This window comes from Rhinoraja longicauda, chromosome 16 (assembly GCF_053455715.1).
Source record: "Rhinoraja longicauda isolate Sanriku21f chromosome 16, sRhiLon1.1, whole genome shotgun sequence".
NCBI lineage: Eukaryota > Metazoa > Chordata > Chondrichthyes > Rajiformes > Arhynchobatidae > Rhinoraja > Rhinoraja longicauda.
Genome location: NC_135968.1, coordinates 28,338,336 through 28,362,296, shown reverse-complemented (window position 1 = coordinate 28,362,296; position 23,961 = coordinate 28,338,336). Strand labels below are relative to the sequence as shown.

The window sequence follows — 23,961 nt, the reverse complement described above, 5'->3', positions numbered from 1 at the left end:
TGAGTCTGAAGAAGGGTCTTGACCCAAAACGTCACCCATTTCTTCTCTCCAGAGATGCTACCTGGCCCGTTGAGTTACTCCAGCTTTTTGTGTCTGTCTTCCCTAGAATGTAATGTGTGTTAGCCAGAGATTATTTCAGGCCCAGGGATGAGTTGTCAGTCAGAATGAACAGGCATGAGGCATACCCAATATTGGCCCGTGTATATTTCACCAGGCTGGCATATTGGCATCGTCCGTTGGATGTGCAAGAAGATTTTTTAATTTTATGGTTTAGAGATAACCCTTAGATGGGTTCTGGGAAGAGAGAACGAGTGACGGGGAGAATGAGGAGAGGAAGAAAATAATCGAGTGTGAGGGAGGTGCCAGTGAAGCAATTGGTATGGAGCCAAGTGACGCAAGACTTTCCCAATGGCATTCTTCTTCACGAAGATAGATGCAAAGTACTGGAGTAACTCAGTGGGTCAGGCAGCATCTATGGAGAAAAAGGATAGGTGATGTTTCGGATCAGAACCCTTCTTCAGTCACTTTACTACAGCACATTGTGTCTATTTTCGGTATGAGCCATCATCTGCACTTCCTTCCCACACATTCTTCTTCCCCTTGACTTCATAAAGATACTTTTCCTCAAACTTACCTTTTTTTAATAATGGCAAAAAAGGCTTTTTTTAAGAACCCTTGATGAACCCTTGATGGGGTATGGGGAGAAGGCAAGAACGGGGTACTGATTGAGAATAATCAGCCATGATCACATTGAATGGCGGTGCTGGCTCGAAGGGCCGACTGGCCTACTCCTGCACCTATTGTCTATTGTCTATTGTCTATTGAACCACAATTTACCTGAACATTAGCTCATGCCAGTCTTTATTCTGTGCCACTTCGATAAAATAAATCAAAGATGAGTGATATCAATTGAAAGTCTTGGGCAAAATATGCAAAGCTTCAAGAGAGAAATCTCTTTTATACTGATTATGACCAAGACCTCACTTACTGCAGTGAGTTCTAGGTTTTAATCAGTAAAATCAATGCATTCTAAAAGAATTTGGATAGGCACTTCAGGGTGAATAATTTGCAGGGCTACAGGGAGATTAAAGGAAAGAGCACTCGTGGGATTGCTCCATCAAGAGCCAACATGAACTCGATGGGCTGAGTGGACTCCTTCGGTGCCATAAAGATTCAGTGATTCTTTGATTATGCAAGCATCCCTATAACCATTTTAGATCTGAGCTTCCTTTGCCTTTTCTAATGAGGAAATTTGAGTAACCTCAGCATCTCTTTTTCACGAGCTTCTTAAATGCTTAGATGCTCGTTCTGTACCTAATGAATGGGGGCAACACCTTTGATTTCTTTGGCCATTATAGTCCATATTTGAACAGTAGTTAATGGATTTCTTTGTGTCTACTTGTACTTTGATCTTTACTGATATGTTGTTTATTTAATGCTTGTCAAAATGATGTAGAAATATTAACTGCCATTCAGCCTGAAAAATATATTCAAGTGCAGTCAAATATTGGCACATCCTATCATGTGAAGGCACATTTCTCAGGGCCACATATGGTGCAATTTGGATAGTGCTGAGAAAGGATTAGCAAAAAATAAAGCAATTAGAGAGTACACAGTAAGTCTGTAGCTGTGGTCTTTATTCTTTTCCAGCATAGGTTAGAGAACACATAGAAACCAAACCACCCGAACACTTTACTGTATCACATACAATTTTGTGATTTTTTTAACAATTCATGTGGGAACAAAATAAACGTGGTTAAAAAGAACTAAATTTTGATTAACTCAGGACACAAAATAGTTTTGGAGCCACATCAACGGTTTGTGGCGAACCAACTAATCTGTCCGATTAAATGTCTCACTGAACTAAGCAAACAACGTGGAAACAGGTCCATCAAGTCCACCTCAAAAGATCGATCACTCGTACATATTGGTTCTAGTTTAACCCACTTTCTCCTGCACTCTCTTCACATTTGAAGCAATTTTACAGAAGCCAATTAACCTCCAAACCTGCATGCCTTTGGGATGTGGGAGGAAACCGGAGCACCCAGAGGAAACCAATATGATCACAGGAAGAATGTGTAAACTATCTGTCTCTGGCACTATGAAGCAACAGCTCTATGAGTTTCACCACTGTCCTGCCCATGTCTATCCCTGATCTGGATCATTCTTTTCTGATCCATTTTGTTACTTTAAGGACTTATTTTCCAAACCTATAATTGGTTCAGCAATCAAACCCCAGAGTTATCCCTTAGCACGAAAAATGCTGGAAACAGTCAGCAGGAGCGACAACATTTATGGAAAGAGAGTCAACATTGATGACATTCATCAGCATTGGGAAAGGGAGAAGAAAAAGTAGTTGCAAACTTTCACTTTTTTCTCTTTATTTTCCAGTAGTTTTTGTTTCTTTTCCTATGCTTGGGTAGCAATGAAATTGATGCTTTCTCTTCCAGTGTGATCCACATTGCACAGCAATTGCAAGTTTAGATGTGGCTTTGTGTAGATATTAGTTTGAGACAAGGAGGAACAGTATAATTGCATTCATTCTGATACATTTAATCCTGGAATAAATTCCAATTGATTTTCTTACAGAGCTAATCATAGCTCTGAATTTGATAATCCATTTAGACAATTGAAGTTTCTCTGTTTATTTGTGAGAAAAGGGGTGGTACAGTGGCACAGCTGGTAGAGCTGCTGCCTTACAGCACCAGAGATCCAGGTGTGATCCTGACCTTGGGTGCTGTCTGCGTGCAGTTTGCACGTTCTCCCTGTGACTGTGTGGGTTTCCTCCAGGTGCTCCACTTTCACCCCAAATCACAAAGACATGTGGGTTGGTAGGTTAATTGGCCTCTCCAAAAGTGCCCCTAATGTGCAGGAAATAGATGCAAAAGTGGAATAACATGCAATTAGCGTGAACAGGTGATCAATAACCAGTGTGGACGCAATTTTCCATGCTGTATCTCTAAACTGAACAAAAAAGTCAAAGAGTTAACCGCACAATGAAATGATTGATGTGATAATAATAAAAAGTGTCAAAAAGCTGTGAAGCCAGTTTATTAATGGCAGTATTAAGAAATTTAATTTTAAAAGTGGTTAAATGGATTTTTGTGAAAAGTGTGTGGGCATTCTTTGAAAATGTGCGGGAGATGCATATCTGGTTTCTGGGTTGCATATCTGGGTTGGGAGCATAATTTAAATGTGATGGCTGATGGTCATAAACATCGCAAAAATTCCCACGCTTACCTGACCATCAAACTGTCGCCTCCAATCTACCTGTCAAATATCCTGACGGTAAATAAATTGGTTAAACACAAATATTTTATATTTGGTATCTTGAAATGACTTTACTTGTTTTAATATTATGTGCTTCTAAATGCATCTAAGAGAAACTAGCAAACCTGGGTCAGCATGCGACAGCGCCCGCAATAAGCAACGATACCTGGCGACAAGCCAGCTGTCGCCGAGAAACTTCACTCCGGATGATTTCTCAGCGACGCGCTGAGATCCACTACGATTCTTGGAAGACTCCTCACGATCATGCCCGCGACACCCCGGCGAACTGTCAGCGACAGCCTAGTCGCCGGCAGTCGCCTTAAAATCGCCTCAGTGGGACAGGCCCTTAACGGTAATTCTGACCTGTGATTTTCCATCTAGGAGCTGATTGTCCAGAAGAAGGTCAATTAATGGAAAGGCAACCGCGCCCCCTCCCCACCCTCCAGTCTGTGATGATACCACCAGTCCTGTACTTTCATCCTAGTTGCATCCTGGTTGGTAATGTGGGATATGTGTGCAGTTCCTCATATAAGTGACACTGTGTCTGCCATTTTAAAAGCCTCCATTGTCAGTTTTAAACATGACCTATACTCCCCTTGACAATAGACAATGAGATCAGTCTGAAGAAGGGACTCGACCTGAAACATCATCCATTCCTTCTCTCCAGAGATGCTGCCTGTCCTGCTGAGTTACTCCAGCATTTTGTATCTATCTCCCTTTGACAATTGCAGGGATGGGTATCAAGGACAGGAGATCAATCTGAGACAACAGCCTCAGGGGGACCTGTCCAAGCCACGACTTTTAGTTCTTTATTAGCCAGGCAGCAGCTTGTGATAGGTGGTCAATTGGGACATAGAGCGAGAAAGGTAACTGGCACAAAGAGCAGACTGTGCAAGCTAAAATAATTGTGGTTAGAGGTAATGAACGCATTCAAAGCTTTTCATAGTTCGGGAAATAAAAATGTTTGATCAATAGATTACAGAGTTAATTGCGTGGATGTTTGTAACCTGGCAAAGAGGAATGAAAAATGAGATTATGGCCCTTGTGAAAAAGCAGAGAAGCCTTTGCGAAAACTGGTCTTTGTATTCGGGCGCAGCACCGGCAAAGGATCATTTTTATTTATTTTTCCCAGTCTTTATTTCCTGAAAGTGCCAGGCTCCAAGATGCAAGCAAGCTGATGGTTCTACATCCTCCCCATCCTATGCACTGCTCTGCTCTTGACAGAATAACGACCTTTCCTCTTCATTATTTTTGCAATCCATTTAACTTTGGAAGTGTGAACTCATTCTGCATTGCGATACCGTGCAATGATTCCTGGGCTGGGCGGCAAGATTTACCCAGGCACCTTAAGCAAAGTTTCGCTGTGCATTTGGTCGGCGTTATTAAAATTCCTGTAGTCCCATGGGTCTCATTATATTTGTTCTCCTCCTCATGACTTGAAACAGAAGTTATGACTGCAGGGGATATCTCTGATCATTAATCACCCATCTTGGAACATGATTCTGAGTCACCGTGGCTAGTATGGTGAATTGTAGCAATAAATAGGGTCAAGGCAGCTTCCTGGGTAGGAGGCATTAACATGCATGTCAGGTTGATTGACATGGCACACCAGGTGGACATTTGTTCAATGAAAGCTTCTCCTATTAATGGATTGAGACATATGCAGCTTTCAAAGTCACACCTATTTTGTCAAGTGATTTTTACACTTGTTCAAACTTTAGAATGTCACCGCGTTCAGCCTTTGTTCCGTGGATAATAAACTGCAAGGGGTATCTGGACCGTTCATTAATGTCCTTCTTCAAACAATGGTTGACTGCCGCCTGACAAACTTAGCAGCGATCAGCTGAGACCACCCAGAAAAATCCAGTGTCAAAAACATTTGAACATAGAGGCCACTCTAGTTATCGCAGACTGGGTGATGCACTTGCTGGCAGAATGGTATAGGATTTCACAATCCAATTTCACTATCAGAATTGCCCCCTTTCCACCTTCAGGGTGGGAACTGAAATCCAACTAAGACCTTCTCAACTTGTAAAACCCATGGCTGTGTGTAGCGTATATGACTGTAATGGCACATTTAAGAACTGAGTGTAGCGTGTGGTATGACCTTGATTCATTTTCCGACCAGTCACCGCTGTTTAGTTGAGATTTACTGTACTTCCTTCACAAAAGGATGTTCTGTTCACAGCTCTACCTGTGTCAAATCGCCTACATCTGCAGCGACATAAAAGAAACCCACTGACACTACATTGGTGCCAAGTCTGAGATGCTACTGCTTGAAGGTGAGGCAGGACAATGATCTAAAGTGAGGGAAGTACACAGAGAGCTTCTGCAAGTGGAACAGTGACAATAGCAAATATGCTGGGGATGTTTGAACAGTACAAATAGACTCAGCTAATGGCCTTGAATGTGAAACATGTGGAACATTTTCTGCAGGCGAACAATATTATTGAGATTCCAAGGGAGTCGATAAAAAGATAAATGGCAGGAGACACAGATGGGGATATTGTTGGTGGTAATAGGGACAGCTACAAGTGAAAAGGTGGTGAGTCCACAAAAGCCACAAGCCACACATGACATTGTTTGAGGACATAATGGAAAGCTTGAAGGGTGAGTTTTGACAAAAGTAAGTTTGGGATCTGTAACCGGAGGGGATGATTACTGAGTATGTGGTCTGGTTAAAGATTAAAGGTGTCATTTCTGGACTTTATAGATTGGACATGGCAGGATTGCTTCGTATGCTGACTAACTGATAAACACTCGCCCAGACAATTTGATGCAGTGGATTTTGTGTTCATGTACAATGTCGTTCAGCATTGGAAATGATCTGAAGGTGGTGAGGCCTTTTCACCTACGGGGCTGTTCCAGAGCACAATGGTCTAATGAGCAAAATAAGGATGGTAGTGATGACGTCCCTTTCTTTATCCGAGTGTAATGTCATCTGATCACAGAACGTAATTTTAGCATGTGGTTGTTAGGGCAGAACATGGGAAGTAGTGGCATGGGCATCATAGAAAGCACCTCACAGACCAGTACGGTGTAACCAGCCCAGAAAGCCCCAAGACCTAAAGGAATATTTGCCAAAGTGGACTCGGGCCATTTGTACCTTGGTAAAAACAAGGTCATGGTTTTGATGATGTTTTTTCCAAAAAATAGTCTTAATTCGGAATAAAAATATATATACAGTCAAGCCTCACAATAACAGACCTCTATATACTGTAGCTGATTCCAGTTATAGCGGACTGACGTCCTGTTGCATTCCTCCCCCACCCTATTTCCGCAGTTACCCAATGAGTTGGCACCATGTGGTGTGCTACCGGCCTTGGGAGTGGAGAGAGGGAGCGGCATGAGGGTGGAGTGAGTACCGGGCCCGTCCCTGGCACACTGTGTGTGGGGCCAGGAGCTCTGTGCCTCCCTAGCCTGTGAATTCCCGTTTCTTTAACCTCCACCTCCCAACACTGCGTTTCTTCCCTCCCGCCATTTGGTTACAATTTACCCCCCTCACTCGGTTATAGCGGACAATCGGCAATAACGGACACATCCTCCCGTACCCCACCCCCCACCCCCCATAGTCCGTTATTGCGAGATTCACTGTACAAAACAAAAACTTTGCAAAAACCCTTCATATATTTTCAATGTCTCGACATTCAATAGCGCCATATGCAAATGGACAAGAAGTGCTGGAGTAACTCAGCACGTCAGGCAGCATCTCTGGAGAACATGGACAGGTGATATTTCGGGTTGAGACCCTTCTCGAGACTCGGTAGTGTCTGCAACTATTTTTAAACAAAACACCCTTGCCACCCTTGTGGCCTGGGATGATATCACTTCCCTTGTTTGAGGGGTGTCGCCCCCTGACTCTGCCCCTCAATGTTGAGCAGTGGAAGAACATTGGACTGTAGTCCTCCCCACAGTGCCTTGGTGTTGGCTGCACCATATGGGTGTAGATGGTATATGACATGAATGAGACATTGCTCATTGTAACTCCATTAATATGCTGCAGTGCTATTCTTTGGGAAACTCTGGGAGTTCTGACAGATTCCTGGTGAAATGCTAAGCACTCATAGTTGAATGTGAATTCAGACCCCTTTACTTTTTCCACATTTTGCTACGTTACAGCCTTATTTTAAAATGGATTAAATTCTTTTTTTTAATCATCAATCTACACACACTAACCCATAATAAAAAAGCAAAAACAGCTGTTTAGAAATTTTTGCAAAGTAATTAAAAAGAAATAACTGAAATATCACATTTACATTTGTATTCAGTACTTTGTTGAGGCACCGTTGGCAGCAATTGCAGCCTCAAGCCTACTTGTGTATGATGCTACATGCTTGGCACACCTGTATTTGGGTAATTTCTCCCATTCTTCTCTGCAGATCCTCTCAAGCTCTGTCAGCGTCGGGGATGGGGAGCGTCGATGCACAGCTATTTTCAGGTCCCTCCAGAGATGTTCGATCGGGTTCAAGCCCGGGCTTTGACCGGGCCACTCAAGGACATTCACAGACATGTCACAAAGCCACTCCTGCATTGTCTTGGCTGTGTGCTTAGGGTCGTTGTCCTGTTGGAAGATGAACCTCCGCCCCAGTCTGAGGTCCAGAATGCTCAGGAACAGGTTTTCATCAATGATCTCTCTGTACTTTGCTCCGTTCATCTTTCCCTCGATCCCGACTAGTCTCCCAGTTCCTGTCACTGAAAAACATCCCCACAGCACGATGCTGCCACCACCATGCTTCACCGTAGGTATGGTATTGGTCGGGTGATGAGACATTCTTGGCATTCAGGCCAAGAATTTCAATCTTGGTTTCATCAGACCAGAGAATCTTGGTTCTCATGGTCTGAGAGTCTTTTAGGTGCCTATTGGCAAACTCCAAGCGGGCTGTCATGTGCCTTTTACTGAGGAGTGGCTTCCATCTGGCCACTCTCCCATAAAGGCCTGATTGGTGGAGTGCTGCAGATATAGTTGTCCTTCTGGAAGGTTTTCCTATCTTCACAGAGGAACTCTGGAGCTCTGTCAGAGTGACCATCGGGTTCTTGGTCACCTCCCTGACCAAGGCCCTTCTTCCCCGATTGCTTAGTTTGGCCAGGCAGCCAGCTCTATGAAGAGCCCTGGTGGTTCCAAAGTTCTTCCATTTAAGAATGATGGAGGCCACTGTGCTCTTCGGGACCTGCAATGCTGCAGAAATTGTTTTATACCCTTCCCCAGATCTGTGTCTCAACACAATCATGTCTTGGAGGTCTACGGACAATTCCTTTGTCTTCATGACTTGGTTTTTGCTCTGACATGCACTGTCAACTGTGGGACCTTATATAGACAGGTGTGTGCCTTTCCAAATCATGTCCAATCAATTTTTTTTTCCACTGGTGGACTCCAATCAAGTTGTAGAAACATCTCAAGGATAATCAATGGAAACAGGGAGAGCATAAGCTCAATTTTGAGTGTCATAGCAAAGGGTCCGAATACTGATGTAAATGTGATATTTCAGTTATTTATTTTTAATTACTTTGCAAAAATATCTAAACACCTGTTTTTCGCTTTTTTATTCTGGGGAATAAAAGTGTATAGATTGATGATAAAAAAAAAGAATTTAATCCATTTTAAAATAAGGCTGTTACTTGGCAAAATGTGGAAAAAGTGAAGGGGTCTGAATATTTTCTGAATGGACTGTATCTGACAATTAACACCTACTGGGAGCTCAGAGCCTACACAAAGCTACTATTTAAAATCAGAATAAAACACTGTGTAAGGGATGTGGAAGTGATTATGAATTCAAAAAGATATGGTCTTCACCACAGAGCCTGAACAGGGACATTTAATGCAGGGGTAGGTACTGATTGGTCACAGAAACACAAAGTCTACCTGAAACAGAACAAATGATCTGCCTGAAGAAGGGTCCCAACCCAAAGTGTTGTCTGTCCAATTCCCTCTACAGATTAATTTAGTTTAATTTAAAGATACAGCATGGAAACAGGCTCTTCAGTCCACCAAGTACACAGTGACCATTGATAATCTGGTCCAAAAACATATAGGTTTGGAGGTTAATTGGCTTAGTATCATTGTAAATTGTCCCTCGTGTGCATAGGATAGTGTTAGTGTGCTGGTCGCAGTAGATTTGGAGGGCCGAAGGGCCTGTTTCCGTGCTGTTTCTCAAAACTAAACTAAACCTGTTTGCATGAGTTCTATGTTATCCCACTTTGTCATCCACTCCCTACACATTAGGGGCAATTTACAAATGTCCATTAATCTACAAACATGCATATCCTTGAGATGTGGGGTGAAACTGGAGCACCGGAGGAAACTTACGTAGTCACACGGAGAACGTGCAAACTCCATACAGACAACACCTGAGGTCAGGATTGTACCTGGCATGGTAAAGCAGCAGCTCTACCAGCTGTGCAACTGTGCCACCCACGATTTTGCCGACCCGCTGAGTTCCTCCAGCAGTTTGTGTTTTGCTCACGATTCCAAAATCTGCATGTCCTTATGCCTCCAAGTGCACATTTATGCAGCCTAAATCTATCTCCGAGATTCAGAATCAACAAGGATGGTTGACAAGAACGGTTCTGGGAAGAGATAGTGGCTGTGTTGGACAAGACAGAGCGAAGCTTACTGAGTTTCTTTCCTTCGCCATGCTTGAAGTATGAGGGTTTCCACCAAGCTTTGCTATCATGATAAGCCCCCTTCATAAGTTAGTTCACAAAGGTGAGCACCAATGCATTCAACCAAAGTCCAGCAGTAATTCCTTCCTAGCTCATAGTAGTTCGAAGAAATAATTGCAGCTGTTGTGTGCTGTGTCGAACTATGGGCTGGGTACACAAAATGGAACCTAGAGATTTATTTCTGAAGTCACTGATTTGTGGACAGACACTTCACTTTGGCCATCGACCATAAACTGCAGGCAGCAATGTCTAGGTCACGTCCAGCCCTGGTGATGGTGGTGCTGTACTGCTGTAACGATGGCCTATCCTTTTGTTATATCCCCACAACTCTATTAAGTAATGCATATTGGAACAGAATGCTACAAAGTATATGCAGTCCAATCTGCCTTATTTAGAAAAGAACAAGTGATGGGTTAGTTAGTTGGTTAGTTAATTAGGTTAGTTTAGTTTATTTGTCATTCCACACCTTGCTGATCATGCAACGAATGGGACGAAACAGTGCCTCCGGGGGCCATAGTACAATACAAATGCAAAACATATAGACAGGGGATGACAGTGCAGTACAATACGATACAGTGCAATACAATTAGACAGTGCAATACAGTACAATACATATAGACAGGGGATTAAAGTATGTAAACGGTACAAGGTAAAGCATTTAACCTAGAGTTAAAAACAGGGTCTTTCTTACTTGCTAGCTGTTAAAGACGATCTATCAGGACAGTTTAATCAGTGGTCAGGACAACCCAAATTTAGTCAAAATGGAATAGAAAGGAATTGCAGATGCTGGTTTATACCAAAGATAGACACAGAATTCTAGAGTAACTCAACGGGTCTGGCAGCATCACTGGAGAAAATGGATAGGTGACATTTCAGTTCGGGACCCTCCAGGGTTGGGTCTACGGGAAGACCCTTCAGGAAAGGTCCCAACCCAATAAGTCACCTATTCAATTTTCTCCAGGGATGCTGCCAGACCAGCTGAATTACTCCAGCAGTCTGTGTCTATCCACGCATAATTAGGGGCTCCTTTCCAGAATAGAACTTTTGTGAACAGGTGATCGATGGCCAGCGTGGACTTGGTGGGCAGGAGGGCCTGTTTCCATGCTGTATCTTTCAATTTATTCATTCAATTTTGTTCGTTTCCAATGGAAATCTATGTCATTGAGACTCAAAGTTAACAGTAGATGTAAGGAAAATGCATGTGATAATTATGCAGGCCAGCTCCCCCTCACATTATTCTAAGTAACGATGTATACATTGTGGCTTAGATGGCACTGATCCATACAGAATAAGAGCAGTTCAAATTCAGGTATAGACAAGTTTATTATCATATACACCAGGGTGCATTGAAATTCCTTGTTCCAATGAAGCTCGTAGAGTAAATAGTATATGCAATTATGATCGATAAAACAATAAATTTGATGTCTGGTGTGTGCGACGTTAGCTAACTTTTGAATGGCAGTTGAGATACCACAACTGTGTGAGGAATGCATTTGGAAAGAAGTGGGATGGTGTGAGAAGAATTGTGTGAGCAGTACTAAAGTTCTTCTTTTTGCATTTGAGGCAGCAGAAGTTATGAAGCTGCTTCTGCTTCTGCTGTCTCTGTTTGTTGTCATTCGCCTGACTGAAGTCAGTTGACAGGGCTCACCACGGGGAGGTCAAAAACATGAGCCCCAGTACAATAGACAATAGACAATAGACAATAGGTGCAGGAGGAGGCTATACGGCCCTTCGAGCCAGCACCGCCATTCAATGTGATCATGGCTGATCATTTTCAATCAGTACCCCGTTCCTGTCTTCTCCCCATACCCCCTGACTCCGCTATCCTTAAGAGCTCTATCTAGCTCTCTCTTGAATGCACTAAAGTACTAAAGTTATATTGATGTAACTTTATAACCCTTTGTTTCTTGCATCCAGCCTTATTTACACAAGTTAACATATGTAACAAACTTATGTTGGATTATTTATAATTACTTGGGTAGTACGTTATTGAATTTTCTCAATGAAAGATGCAATAGAAATGTACAGTGCAATGAAAAATGTATTAGTATTTCTCTTTCAAAACAGTCCTTCAAGCAAAATAGTTGGCTTAAGTTGGAAATGTTGGGGGTTTTTTTGGTTGTTAAAGCTATGATATATTCCTAAGCTTTTGCTAAATTACTTGAGCAGCATCAGATATCAAAGAGGAAATATTTGTGAATGACTTTAAAAGATTGCCTGAATCTACTGGAATGGGTTCAGACTAATTCTACAATGGCTTCTGTCTAAATTTGGAAAGGATATGGAAGAGATGCAGGTGATCGAAAGTGTATCAGGCATCGTTGTTGCTGGAAAGAAACATTTTGAAGATTTGAAGGATGGGGGAAGAGGAGATGATCACTGATTAAATGGTTACTTTATAAATGGAATTCTCAGCCTCTCTCAAGAGAGAGCTAGATAGAGCTCTTAAAGATAGCGGAGTTATCAATTTCTAGGTTGCTATTTGAGTTCACAATTGAAGAGGTTTGAATGTTCGGTTGATTTTGAGAGATGTAAAATAAAGTCAGAGATGGACTTTGTTGCCTTGTTCAACCAACATCCAAATGTATCATTAGTTTTCATTATGAAAGATCTTGTTAAGGGGGAGCGAATCAGAGATGGGTGTGAGCGTGGAGATGTTGCATTCTTCTGGTCGGTGAGCCAAGGTTGCACGTAACATCCAAGAAGATCACACTTGATAACATAAAGTTTTGAGTTACGCTAAGTGTTGTAGCCATCAGTGATCAGAAGACCCAGGAAACCCACAGTTGAGCAGATGGCTAGAGGATTTGATCCAGCAGAAAGGTGGACACATTGTGGATGACTATTGCATTTAAGGAAATAGACAATAGACAACAGACAATAGGTGCAGGAGTAGGCCATTTGGCCCTTTGAGCCAACAGCACCATTCAATGTGATCATGGTTGATCATTCACAATCAGTACCCCTTTCCTGCCTTCTCCCCATACCCCCTGACTCCGCTATCTTTAAGAGCTCTATCTAGCTCTCTCTTGAAAGCATCCAGAGAATTGGCCTCCACTGCCTTCTGAGGCAGAGAATTCCACAACTCTCTGAGTGAAAAAGTTTTCCCTCATCTCCATTCTAAATGGCCTACACCTTATTCTTAAACTGTGGCCCCTGGTTCTGGACTCCCCCAACATTGGGAACATGTTTCCTGCCTCTAACGTGTCCAATCCCTTAATAATCTTTTATGTTTCACTAAGATCCCTTCTCATCCTTCTAAATTCCAGCGTATACAAGCCTAGTCACTCCAGTCTTTCAACATACGACAGTCCTGCCATTCCGGGAATTAACCTAGTAAACCTACACTGCATGCCCTCAATAGCAAGAATATCCTTCCTCAAATTTGGAGACCAAAACTGCACACAGTACTCCAGGTACGGTCCCACTAGGGCCCTGTACAACTGCAGAAGAACCTATTTGCTCCTATACTCAACTCATCTTAATATGAAGGCCAACATTCCATTGGCTTTCTTCACTGCCAGCTGTACCTGCATGCTTCCTTTCAGAGACTGATGCACTAGGACACCCAGATCTCTTTGTAGGTCCCCTTTTCCTAACTTGACACCATTCAGATAATACTCTGCCTTCCTATTCTTACCACAAAAGTGCATAACCTCACACTTACCCACATTAAACTGCACCTGCCATGCATCCGCCCACTCACACAACCTGTCCAAGTCACCCTGCAACCTCATCGCATCTTCCTCACTGTTCACACTGCCACCCAGCTTTGTGTCATCTGCAAATTTGCTAATGAAATGTCAGAGTTCAAGAAGACCAGTTGATTAATTGAATTTATAATTGGTTTAGTTTATAACTAGTATAAATATGTAAATATTTAACCTCTTGCAAAACTCTATTTGTGTAAATAATTAGTCATCTATATGCTTTATTTCCTTTCTAAAGGTAAAATAATGTAGTGTTTATATGTATGTATGTTTAGGGCTGCCTTTAAGAACCGTAGAAACCATGCGGTATAACATTGGAATGCTTTTGCAGCCGCCGCTGCTGTTTAGTTGAGAAGCACAGTGCATTCAGAAAGTATTCAGACCCCTTCACTTTTTCCACATTTTGTTACGTTGCAGCCTTATTTTTAAATGGATTAAAAAAAATGTTTTATCATCAATCTACACACAATACCCCAGAATGAAGAACCGAAAACAGGTTTAGAAATTTTTGCAATGTAATTAAAAAGAAATAACTGAAATATCACATTTAGTATCACAATAAGTATTTGGACCCTTTGCTATGACACTCAAAATTGAGCTTAGGTTCATCCTGTTTCCATTGATTATCCTTGAGATGTTTCTACAAATCAATGGAAGAACTTTGGAACCACCAGGACTCTTCATAGAGCTGGCCGCCCGGCCAAACTGAGCAATCGGGGAAGAAGGGCCTTGGTCAGGGAGGTGACCAAGAACCCGATGGTCACTCTGACAGAGCTCCAGAGTTCCTCTGTGAAGATGGGAGAACCTTCCAGAAGGACAACTATATCTGCAGCACTCCACCAATCAGGCCTTTATGGTAGAGTGGCCAGACGGAAGCCACTCCTCAGTAAAAGGCACATGACATCCCTCTTGGAGTTTGCCAAAAGGCACCTAAAGGACTCTCAGACCATGCGAAACAAGATTCTCTGGTCAGATGAAGCCAAGATTTAATTCTTTGGCCTGAATGACAAGCATCACGTCTGGAGGAAACCAGGCACCGCTCATCACCTGGTCAATACCATAACTACGGTGAAGCATGGTGGTGGCAGCATCATGCTGTGGGGATGTTTTTCAGCGGCAGGAACTGGGAGACTAGTCAGGATCGAGGGAAAGATAAACGGAGCAAAGTACAGAAAGATCTTGATTGTCCATTGGCTGGAGTAAGTGACTAAGGTTAGAGGTGAAAAGGGGACAAAGGGAAAGATGAGGAAGAGTGAAATGTAAAGCTAAGGAGGGATTTGGGTAGGAAGGGAGAGGGGGAGGGAAAAGAGGAGGGAAGACAGGGATTTGAGCGTCAGGATGAGGAGAAAGGAGTAGAATGACTGGGGTGGTAAAAGATGGTAGGAGAAAATGTGTGGCGGTAGGAAAAAGAAGGGGATGCATATTTAGGTTTAAGTTTATTATCATCACATGCACAGAGATACCGGGAAAAGCATGCTATCCATTTGGGTCAGAAAATACTATACATAAATACAATCAAGTCAAACTTAAGTACAATATGTAGAGCAAAGAGGAAGTGTGCACAATGTAGCTCTCAGTATTTTGGCACCACAGTTCCATAGACAAAGACCAAAGTCCACAATAGGGTAGAGGTGAACCAGAGAGTACCCTATCTTATGGAAGGACCGTTCAATAACACAGATGCTGCCTGACCTACTGAGTTTTCCTCCAGCACTTTGTGTTATGCTCAAGATTCCAGCGTCTGTCGTTCCTTGTGCCCCACGGTCTATTTAGTATTATTCCTACTTGGGGAGGAATTTGTGTCTGACTTTCACCCATGGTATTACATGTACTAAAAACATGTTGTGGATAGATTGGGGGCTTTTATTTATATCCCTCTCTACAATCAGACCGTCAATTGAACTGGGAGATCAGTTGAAAGGAGGTGCAGCTGACAAAACTGTTAAGTAGTCAATGCTTTCACAAATGCATCCATAATAATTTTGAGCTTTTTTCCTGTTTTTACCAAAGTCAAAGTTTTTGCTTCGTAAATTATCTATGTTTAAAGACTGGTTAATAACTTCTAGTGTGTTCATATGACCCTTGACTTATGTGGATGTGTTGTAATATAAATAGCAGAAAGTCAAATGTCCAAAGTAAAGCACATCATTTTCAAATCTTAGAACAATGCCAAAAGGAATAGTTTGGTTAATGACCAGGTGCTTTTACATCTGGCTGGCTGCTTTGTCGCTTTCTGTAAGTAAGCACTTATTACACACCTGTTCAAGTGTATAACTGCAATATTTTTGTTTAAGTTAGGAATATAAGCAAAATGCTCTTTGCAACCTGCTGTACGTGTGCATAGGTCCATGACTAAAATGATACACATAACTTTCCAGTTTTTATGTGATTGATGTTGAGCATGTTGTTGAATTTAGTTAGTCCATTCACTGCAAAAAGTTTGATGAAGCACCAATTCATTATAGTGCCTCGATCTCTCTCGATGGGTTACTACACAGTTTCCTAAGTCTTTTCCATGATGTCTCTGCTCAGTTAACTCTACGCTGGATTCATTAAGCCTCTCAGTTATAAGATATCATTTTCTTGCTTGGAATTCTTAGTAAATGACATCATGCTGTTTTTATTTTTCCTGCTACGAACCTATTCCCTTATTACTGTTTTTACTTGAAGTAATAAAAATGTTACGGATACCAACTTTACAAGCAGCAGCTGAGAAAAGATCGTTGTAATTATTCAATATGTATTAAAAATGACTGGGGTTTAAGTTCCCATTTCATGAAAACATAGTTTTGTCTTAAAGGGCCACTGCCGACAGTGCAAATTTTGTGCAAACATTTCACTCAACTAACATACAAATATGACACAATGCAAATGTTGACAGAGTGATGTCATAATTTTATTGCATTAACAAGTTAATTATCTGTAAAGAGATTAAAATGGTTAAAAGAGAAATATAACCTCTCCAGTCCGCACTGTTGGTAATAAAATTTAAGTTAGGATGGGAAAAATACCATTTAATATGACATAATCCTCATTGGAGTTCCAGAGACTTGTCTTATTCAAAAGCTTTAAAGTACACATTCTAAAATTGCACTCATTAAACTTACCTATGGTTTAAAAACAATCATATTTTTGTTTCTCCACAGAAAGCCTATTGTGATTATGGTAAGTGCATTTTAACCTATTTATATTGTGTGTGTGTATATATATATATATATCAATATTCAGCAGATAAAAATTACGTTTAATAAAGAAAACGGCAGTTGACTGAGTAGATCTCGACCTTCTCCAAACATGACCTGCAATGGATAATGCTTGCGTTGAGATGAACAGTGAAGAAGTGGTATGCATGGGAATTTTCACTGCAATTTCTTTCAATTTTTACTATAGAATTGCTCTTGACTTGAATCTCATAAAAGGGGTTCAGCTGTCACATGGCAATGTGTTTAATGGCTCATTAACAACAGGCAGAATGACGCCACCATTCGTGGAACAGTTCCTACACAATTGCCGAAGGCTTACATTCCTTGGGGCATTTCATGTAAATCGTGCAAGTTAGTAATACTTGACCCCTGATCCTAAATTTCTGCATTTAATAGAATGGAACTAATGCCAGCTTCGAGTATTTTCCCCATGAATATCAATCCTCCACTACTCTCTCCTTCCTATCCCATCCCCCACACCCCAAAGATCATCTAACTTTTATTATAACAAGATTTCAGCTGAAATTATGGACAGTACAATTTATTTTCTTTAAAAATCAAACTTGCCATCCATGTCCAGGAAATTGTCCTCACTTTACGTTTGAAGGAAAATGTTTTTATTTGAAAATGCCTGATGTTTTTCAATATATGGCTCTGATTAGCCAACAGGAAGAACCCTGGCAGAGTCCATGACTAATGGTATAATTTGAACATCAGTGAACAATGCACCAATTCTTCTTCAATTCTGCTAGACCAGATGTTGTGAAGACCATATTGTAACAAATGGTGCTGATATGGCAACCATAATGTTTCTCAGTTAATGTACAGAACAAGTCAACACCTCACAAAAATTCTTGCAAAGTTTGTGACTCTAGCAAGACTGCTTCGATTCTTTACTGGTTGGGCACTGAGTAGGTGTTGGCACATTTGCTTAATATTCTGCCATCTTTAGTTTAGTTTATTATTGTCACATTGTACAGTGGAAAACATTTTGTTGCTTGCTATCCAGTCAACGAAAAGACTATACATGATTACAATCAAGACGTCCACAATATACAGATACAGGATAAAGGGTATAACATTTAGTGCAAGATAAATACCGTTAAAGATAGTTCAAAGGTCTGCAATGAATTGGATGGGAGTTCAGGACCGCACTCGCGCTGGTGAGAGGATGGTTCAGTTGTCTGATAATATCTGTGAAGAAACTGTCCCTAAATCCGGAGGTAAATTTTGTATTTCTGCAATACTATTTGATGGAGGATTCCAGGATATGAACTCAACAATGGTGATAAATGTTCATGTTAGGACTCAGAAGGGAACTGGTGTTATATCCATTGCATGGCTACTCATGTCCGTATTGACGAGAAGGCACATTCCAAGTATCTGCAACAGAGATCCGTGTTTGATCCTGACCTCGGATGCTCTCTGTGTGGAGTTTGCACCTACTCCCTGTGACCATGTGGGTTTCCCTCCACATGCTCTGGTTTCCTCCTACATTCCAAACACATGCTGGTTTGTAGGCTACTTAGCCTCTTTAAATTGGTCCCCAATGTGTAGGGAGGGAGGGATGAGAAAGTGAAATAATCAATGTGATGTGGCGGTCAAAGTTTGGCATGTGATTGTGGGGTAAAAGGCCCATTTCCGTGCTGCATCTCTCAACTAAAGTAAATTAAACTGGATTGAGGCTGGATTAAGGCGTTAGGTCTGTCAGACTATTAACAGGCTTTCAGCATGAATCCAGCAAGTAAGTAGGTGCGTGTACCATCTACATGCCTTCTCTGCTGTTTTCTCTTCATATTGGCCGGGGTAAATCTGAAATTCCAAACAATTATTTAAAGAAACGTCCTCATCTGAAGCCATAAAAAAGTATGCGCCACAAGTAGAATGAGCGAATGTTGTGGCAATGTAAACCCAGAACAAATATAATTGAATGGCCAAATGTTCAATGATTCATTGCATTAGTTAACTTGGTGCAGATTGTGGACATAACATTTTAATTAGTGGGACTCATTTCAACAACAAACCCAGGTCCTTTATATGGATTCAATAATTTAATCATAGGGTAATGTTGAATATAACTAATAACATAAGCCGTACGATTAGAAGGTTTGCAGAAACAGAATGTTGTCGAAAACAGTGGGGGATTTGATTACACTCAGATGGGAACAATGGACTGACTGTCAGATCTCTCCCATGAACAAGTGATAAACCCCTTCCACTGCTCCTGAAGAACCTGAAGCAGCACCAGAACAAGGTGAGGTCCACTGTAAGTGCCAGCTGACCTTATCATATCATATCATCTATATACAGCGCGGAAACAGGCCTTTTTGGCCCACCAAGTCCGCGCCACCCAGCGATCCCCGCACACTAGCACTATTAACACTATCTTACACACACTAGGGACAATTTTACATTTACCCAGCCAATTAACCTACATACCTGTACGTCTTTGGAGTGTGGGAGGAAACCAAAGATCTCGGAGAAAACCCACGCAGGTCACGGGGAGAACGTACAAACTCTTTACAGTGCAGCACCCGTAGTCAGGATCGAACCTGAGTCTCCGGCGCTGCATTCGCTGTAAAGCAGCAACTCTACCGCTGCGCCACCGTGCCGCCCTTGCTTCACCTTGCTTCACTCATGCCCCAACTGGAAATTCAAGGATGCCCCAAAACAAGTGTGCATACTGACTACTTGCCCCACTACCTGGTCAATGCATCGTATTCTTGGACCTGGTCATGATCATGAGTCAGGAGCTACAACTACTCTCGGGCCGACACATCCATAGCTAAGATGGAAGCTGAGCTTATCTTTTGCAGCTCAAAGGCACCACCTAAACGGCAGGTTCACCAGCAGCAGTCAACAGCTGTGTACTGAGAACCAGCTGCTATGCATTCTGAAAAAGCATGTTAGTCCCTTAATATGTAGAAAGGAACTGCAGATGCAGGTTTGTACCAGAGATAGACACAAAGTGCTGGGGTCATTCATATTACGCTTGAGCGGCTTACAACCCAGTGGAATGAACGTTGACTTCTCTAATTTCAAGTAACCCCTGCATTCCCTTTCCCCCCCCCCCCCCCCCTCCCCCACCCTAGTCATCCCATGAGTTCACATCTTTGTATCCCTTCGTTATCAGCTCTTTCTCAGCCAATAATGGGCCTTTATGGTCTTCACCTTTCCTTGGTCATCTGTCGCTGGCCCCTGCTTTGTTCTGGCCTTTTCTTACCTCCAGTTCCCTCCACTTTGTCTGAAGAAGGGCGGCATGATGGCGCAGCGGTAGAGTTGTTGCCTTAGAGCGCTTGCAGCGTCGGAGACCCGGGTTTGATCACGACTACGAGTGCTGTCTGTAGGGAGTTTATACGTTCTCCCCGTGATTGCGTGGGTTTTTTCCGAGATCTTCGGTTTCCTCCCACATTCCAAAGACGTACATATCTGTGGGTTAACTGTCTTGGTGTATGTTTAAATTGTCCCTAGCGTCTAGGACAATGTTAATGTTCGGGAATCGCTGGTCGGTGCGGACCCCGGTGGGCCAATGGGCCTGTTTCCGCGCTATATCTCTAAACTAAACTAAAATTAAACTAAAGGGTCCTGACCTGAAAGGTCACCCATCCTTTTCCTCCAGAGATGCTGCCTGACCCGTTGAGTTGCTCTAGCACTTTGTGTCTATAGTCCCCAGTGCTCCCTTTGAGATTGTGGTGTAAGTGCCATTCAGGTGGAGGCAAACCTCTTTGCACTGGGGCAGGAGTGATGCCAGGAGGACACAATGCCTACAAGACAACTCCAATGACAAAAACAATTCCTTCTAGCTGACAAGATACTCTTACTCAAGGGTCACTATTGGCATGACGTCCAGAGCAGAGTGCTGTTCTTTTTTTCTTTATTCTTTAATATGTAGCTGTCACCAGCATTATAAATAATCCATATTCCTTTGCTGATTGAGAGAGTCTGATGGGTCAGTAATTAGCTGGACTGGGTTTGTTCCTGCCTTCATGAGGTAGATTCCAATCGTGTGACTGTACTGGGACGGTATGACTAGAGTATGACTAGCTAGTCTTGGAGAGAAAGTCTTGAGCTGATATTTGACCATGTCCCGTAGTTTGACCATGTCCCGTAGTCTTGAGTCTTGAGCTGATATTTGACCATGTCCCGTAGTCTTATCTGTAATCAGGAGCTCAGCAATTTCTTTAGAGTCATAGAGTCATAGAGTCATAGAGTGATACAGTGTGGAAACAGGCCCTTCGGCCCAACTTACCCACACCGGCCAACATGTCCTAGCTACACCTGCCAGGATTTGATCCATATCCCTCCAAACCTACCCTATCCATGTCCTTTACATCGCATGAAATCAGGAACCAGCAATGGTGGTGGGCATTTGAATGTGCTGCAAAAGGAAGTAGTTAAGGCAGGCACAATAACAACATTTAAAGGATACTGGAACAGGTAATGGATGGGTAAGGTTCATACATGGGCCAAATACAGGCAAATGGGACTAGCTTGGATGGAGCATGTCGGTCAGCATGGATGAGTTGGGCTGAAGGGCCTGTTTCCTGACTATATGACGGGATGACTCTATGACCTCTGGGAGAGGCTGAGATTGCCCACTTTCACCTGAGGTTCTTGCAGAGACCTAAGCTCCCAAAGCCTGGCCTAGGTTCCATAAAATAAATAGCTGTTGATTGATTCAGATATTTACATTTCTCCTGTGTTTGACATAACAAACCTAAATGTCATAACCATTTTACGTACTGAGACTGGCAAAGCACAGATGTATATTCAAGTTTTTTGATGTCTTCTACTAAAGACTGGAGACTAATCTTAAATCTCAAAGCATTTTCGATTTTTTATTTTACATTTGAATTCAAAATATTATGAACAAAGAACATACTTCTAGCTTTGCTGGTTTTGAATCTGGAGGCATTCATTTAGTCTCTAGCCATTTATCAGAGGTATCCTCATAAACCTGAATCTATCCGAGAACTTACCCCATTGAACATTCACACAGACGAAGATTGGCATCCAGGCAAATCATACCAGATATGAGAACAACAAAGGCGGTGCAGTGGCACAGTGGTAGAGCTGCTGCATTACAGTGCCAGAGTCTTGGGTTCGATTCTGACTACAGGTGCTGTCTGTATAGAGCTGGTACATTCTCTCTGTGACTGCGTGGGTTTGGCTCTGGGTGCTCCAGTTTTCTCACACACTCGAAAGGTTAATTGACTTTGATTTAAAAAATTGTAAGTTGTCCCTGGTGTGTAGGATAGTATGGGGTGATTGCTGGTTGGTGTGGTCTCGGTGACCCTAAACGCCTGTTCCTGCGCTGGATATCTTAAGTCTAAGGTAAAGATAGTGTAAAAGATAAAATAGGCAGAGTGCAGAATATAGTGTCACAGCTACAGACAAAATGCAGGCAAAAAAATGTGCAAGGACTGCAATGAGGTAGATTGGAAGATCGGGAATTCATCATTAGCATATGAGAGCCCTTTCAGGAGTCTGATACAGCAGCGAAGAGGCTCTTGAATCTGGTAGTTCAGTGGGAGCATGGATTGTTTTGGTTACTTTAACTATATTAATGCTTTTACTTAACTTACGTGCCCAATGTGGGGTTTTAAGTGAATTTATTATTTTTTATTTGCTTCATCTACTGAAATGATTTCTATCAGTTTCTTTATTTAATATCAGTGGGAAAGCTTACTGTTGCCACAGGCTGTAACGATAATGCTGCCCTCGTCCTACTCTGCCTTGTGGAGGGGCTGGAACAGCAGTGCCAGCAGGACATTGTGGGGCATGTAGCTATTAAATGTTAGGGTGATTCGAGGCATCGTGTGAGAGGTGAAGTCAAGGTACAAGGCGGGTTTGAATGCACAATCCAGCCTGTTGAAGCAGTTTAGTTTAGTTTAGTTTAGTTTAGTTTAGTTTAGTTTACTTTAGTTTAGTTTAGTTTAGTTTAGAGAGGTATAGCTCGAAACCAGGCCCTCCAGCCCGCCGAGTCTGCGCCAACCAGTGATTTCTGTACACCAGCACTATCCTAAACTCTAGGGACAATTTTACAATTTTACCAAAGCCAAATTAACCTACAAATCTGCACGTCTTTGGAGTATGGGAGGAAACCGAAGCACCCAGAGAAAGCCCATGCAGTCACGGGGAGACTGTACAAAGTCCATATAGAAAGCACCCATAGTCGGGATGGTACAGTCTCTGGCACTGTAAGGCAGCAACTCTACCGCTGTGCCACCAGTTCCCTCACAATGTTATGTGTCCTTGTATCGCAATGCGACACCTAATCTTAAAAATAAAGAATTGCAGCAAAGTAATGAATACCTGTCCAATCCTCTAGTCTGTGCTGAACTTAACTGGACACAACTGGGTAAACAAAAAAGATTACTTCAACTCCTGAACATAATCCAGTAGCCGATCATGGAAAGTATGTACATGTGAATACTAAATAACATCAGGGTTAGGCACAGCTGTGCCTCACACAGTGTCACAGCTCCTTTACCCAGTGTATCAGATGACTTCTGGCACTTGTGGAATTGTAAAACCCAGCATGACTCACTTTCTCCAGTCTATCAGGGCAAAAAATTGAAAGTAAAGAAACAGAATGTTAAATAGAACATAGAACAGCACATTGCAGGAACAGGCCCTTTGACCCACAACATCTGTGCCGAACTTAATGCCAAGATAAACTAATCTCATCTACCTGCTCATGATCTATATCCCATCATTCCCTGCATACTCATGTGCCTACTTAAAAACCTCTTAAATGCCGGCTTCTTTAGTATCTGCCTCACCGCCACCCCAGCCAGCGCATTCCACGCACCCACCACCGCCACCCCAGCCAGCGCATTCCACGCACCCACCACCGCCACCCCAGCCAGCGCATTCCACGCACCCACCACCGCCACCCCAGCCAGCGCATTCCACGCACCCACCACCGCCACCCCAGCCAGCGCATTCCACGCACCCACCACCGCCACCCCAGCCAGCGCATTCCACGCACCCACCACCGCCACCCCAGCCAGCGCATTCCACGCACTCACCACCGCCACCCCTGCCAGCGCATTCCACGCACCCACCACCGCCACCCCAGCCAGCGCATTCCACGCACCCACCACCGCCACCCC

General features: G+C 42.6%; 1 protein-coding gene across 1 annotated transcript in view; it reads left to right on the top strand.

Annotated features, from left to right (window-relative positions):
* The first annotated feature begins 15,354 nt into the window (after positions 1 to 15,354).
* Positions 15,355 to 23,961, top strand: part of LOC144600833 (uncharacterized) — a 91,038-nt gene continuing 82,431 nt past the window's right edge. The window contains exons 1-2 of the mRNA XM_078412723.1: positions 15,355 to 15,581; positions 16,787 to 16,805. Coding sequence (XP_078268849.1) covers positions 15,480 to 15,581; positions 16,787 to 16,805 — 121 coding nt within the window. The 5' untranslated portion in view covers positions 15,355 to 15,479. The remainder of the gene's footprint in view (positions 15,582 to 16,786; positions 16,806 to 23,961) is intronic.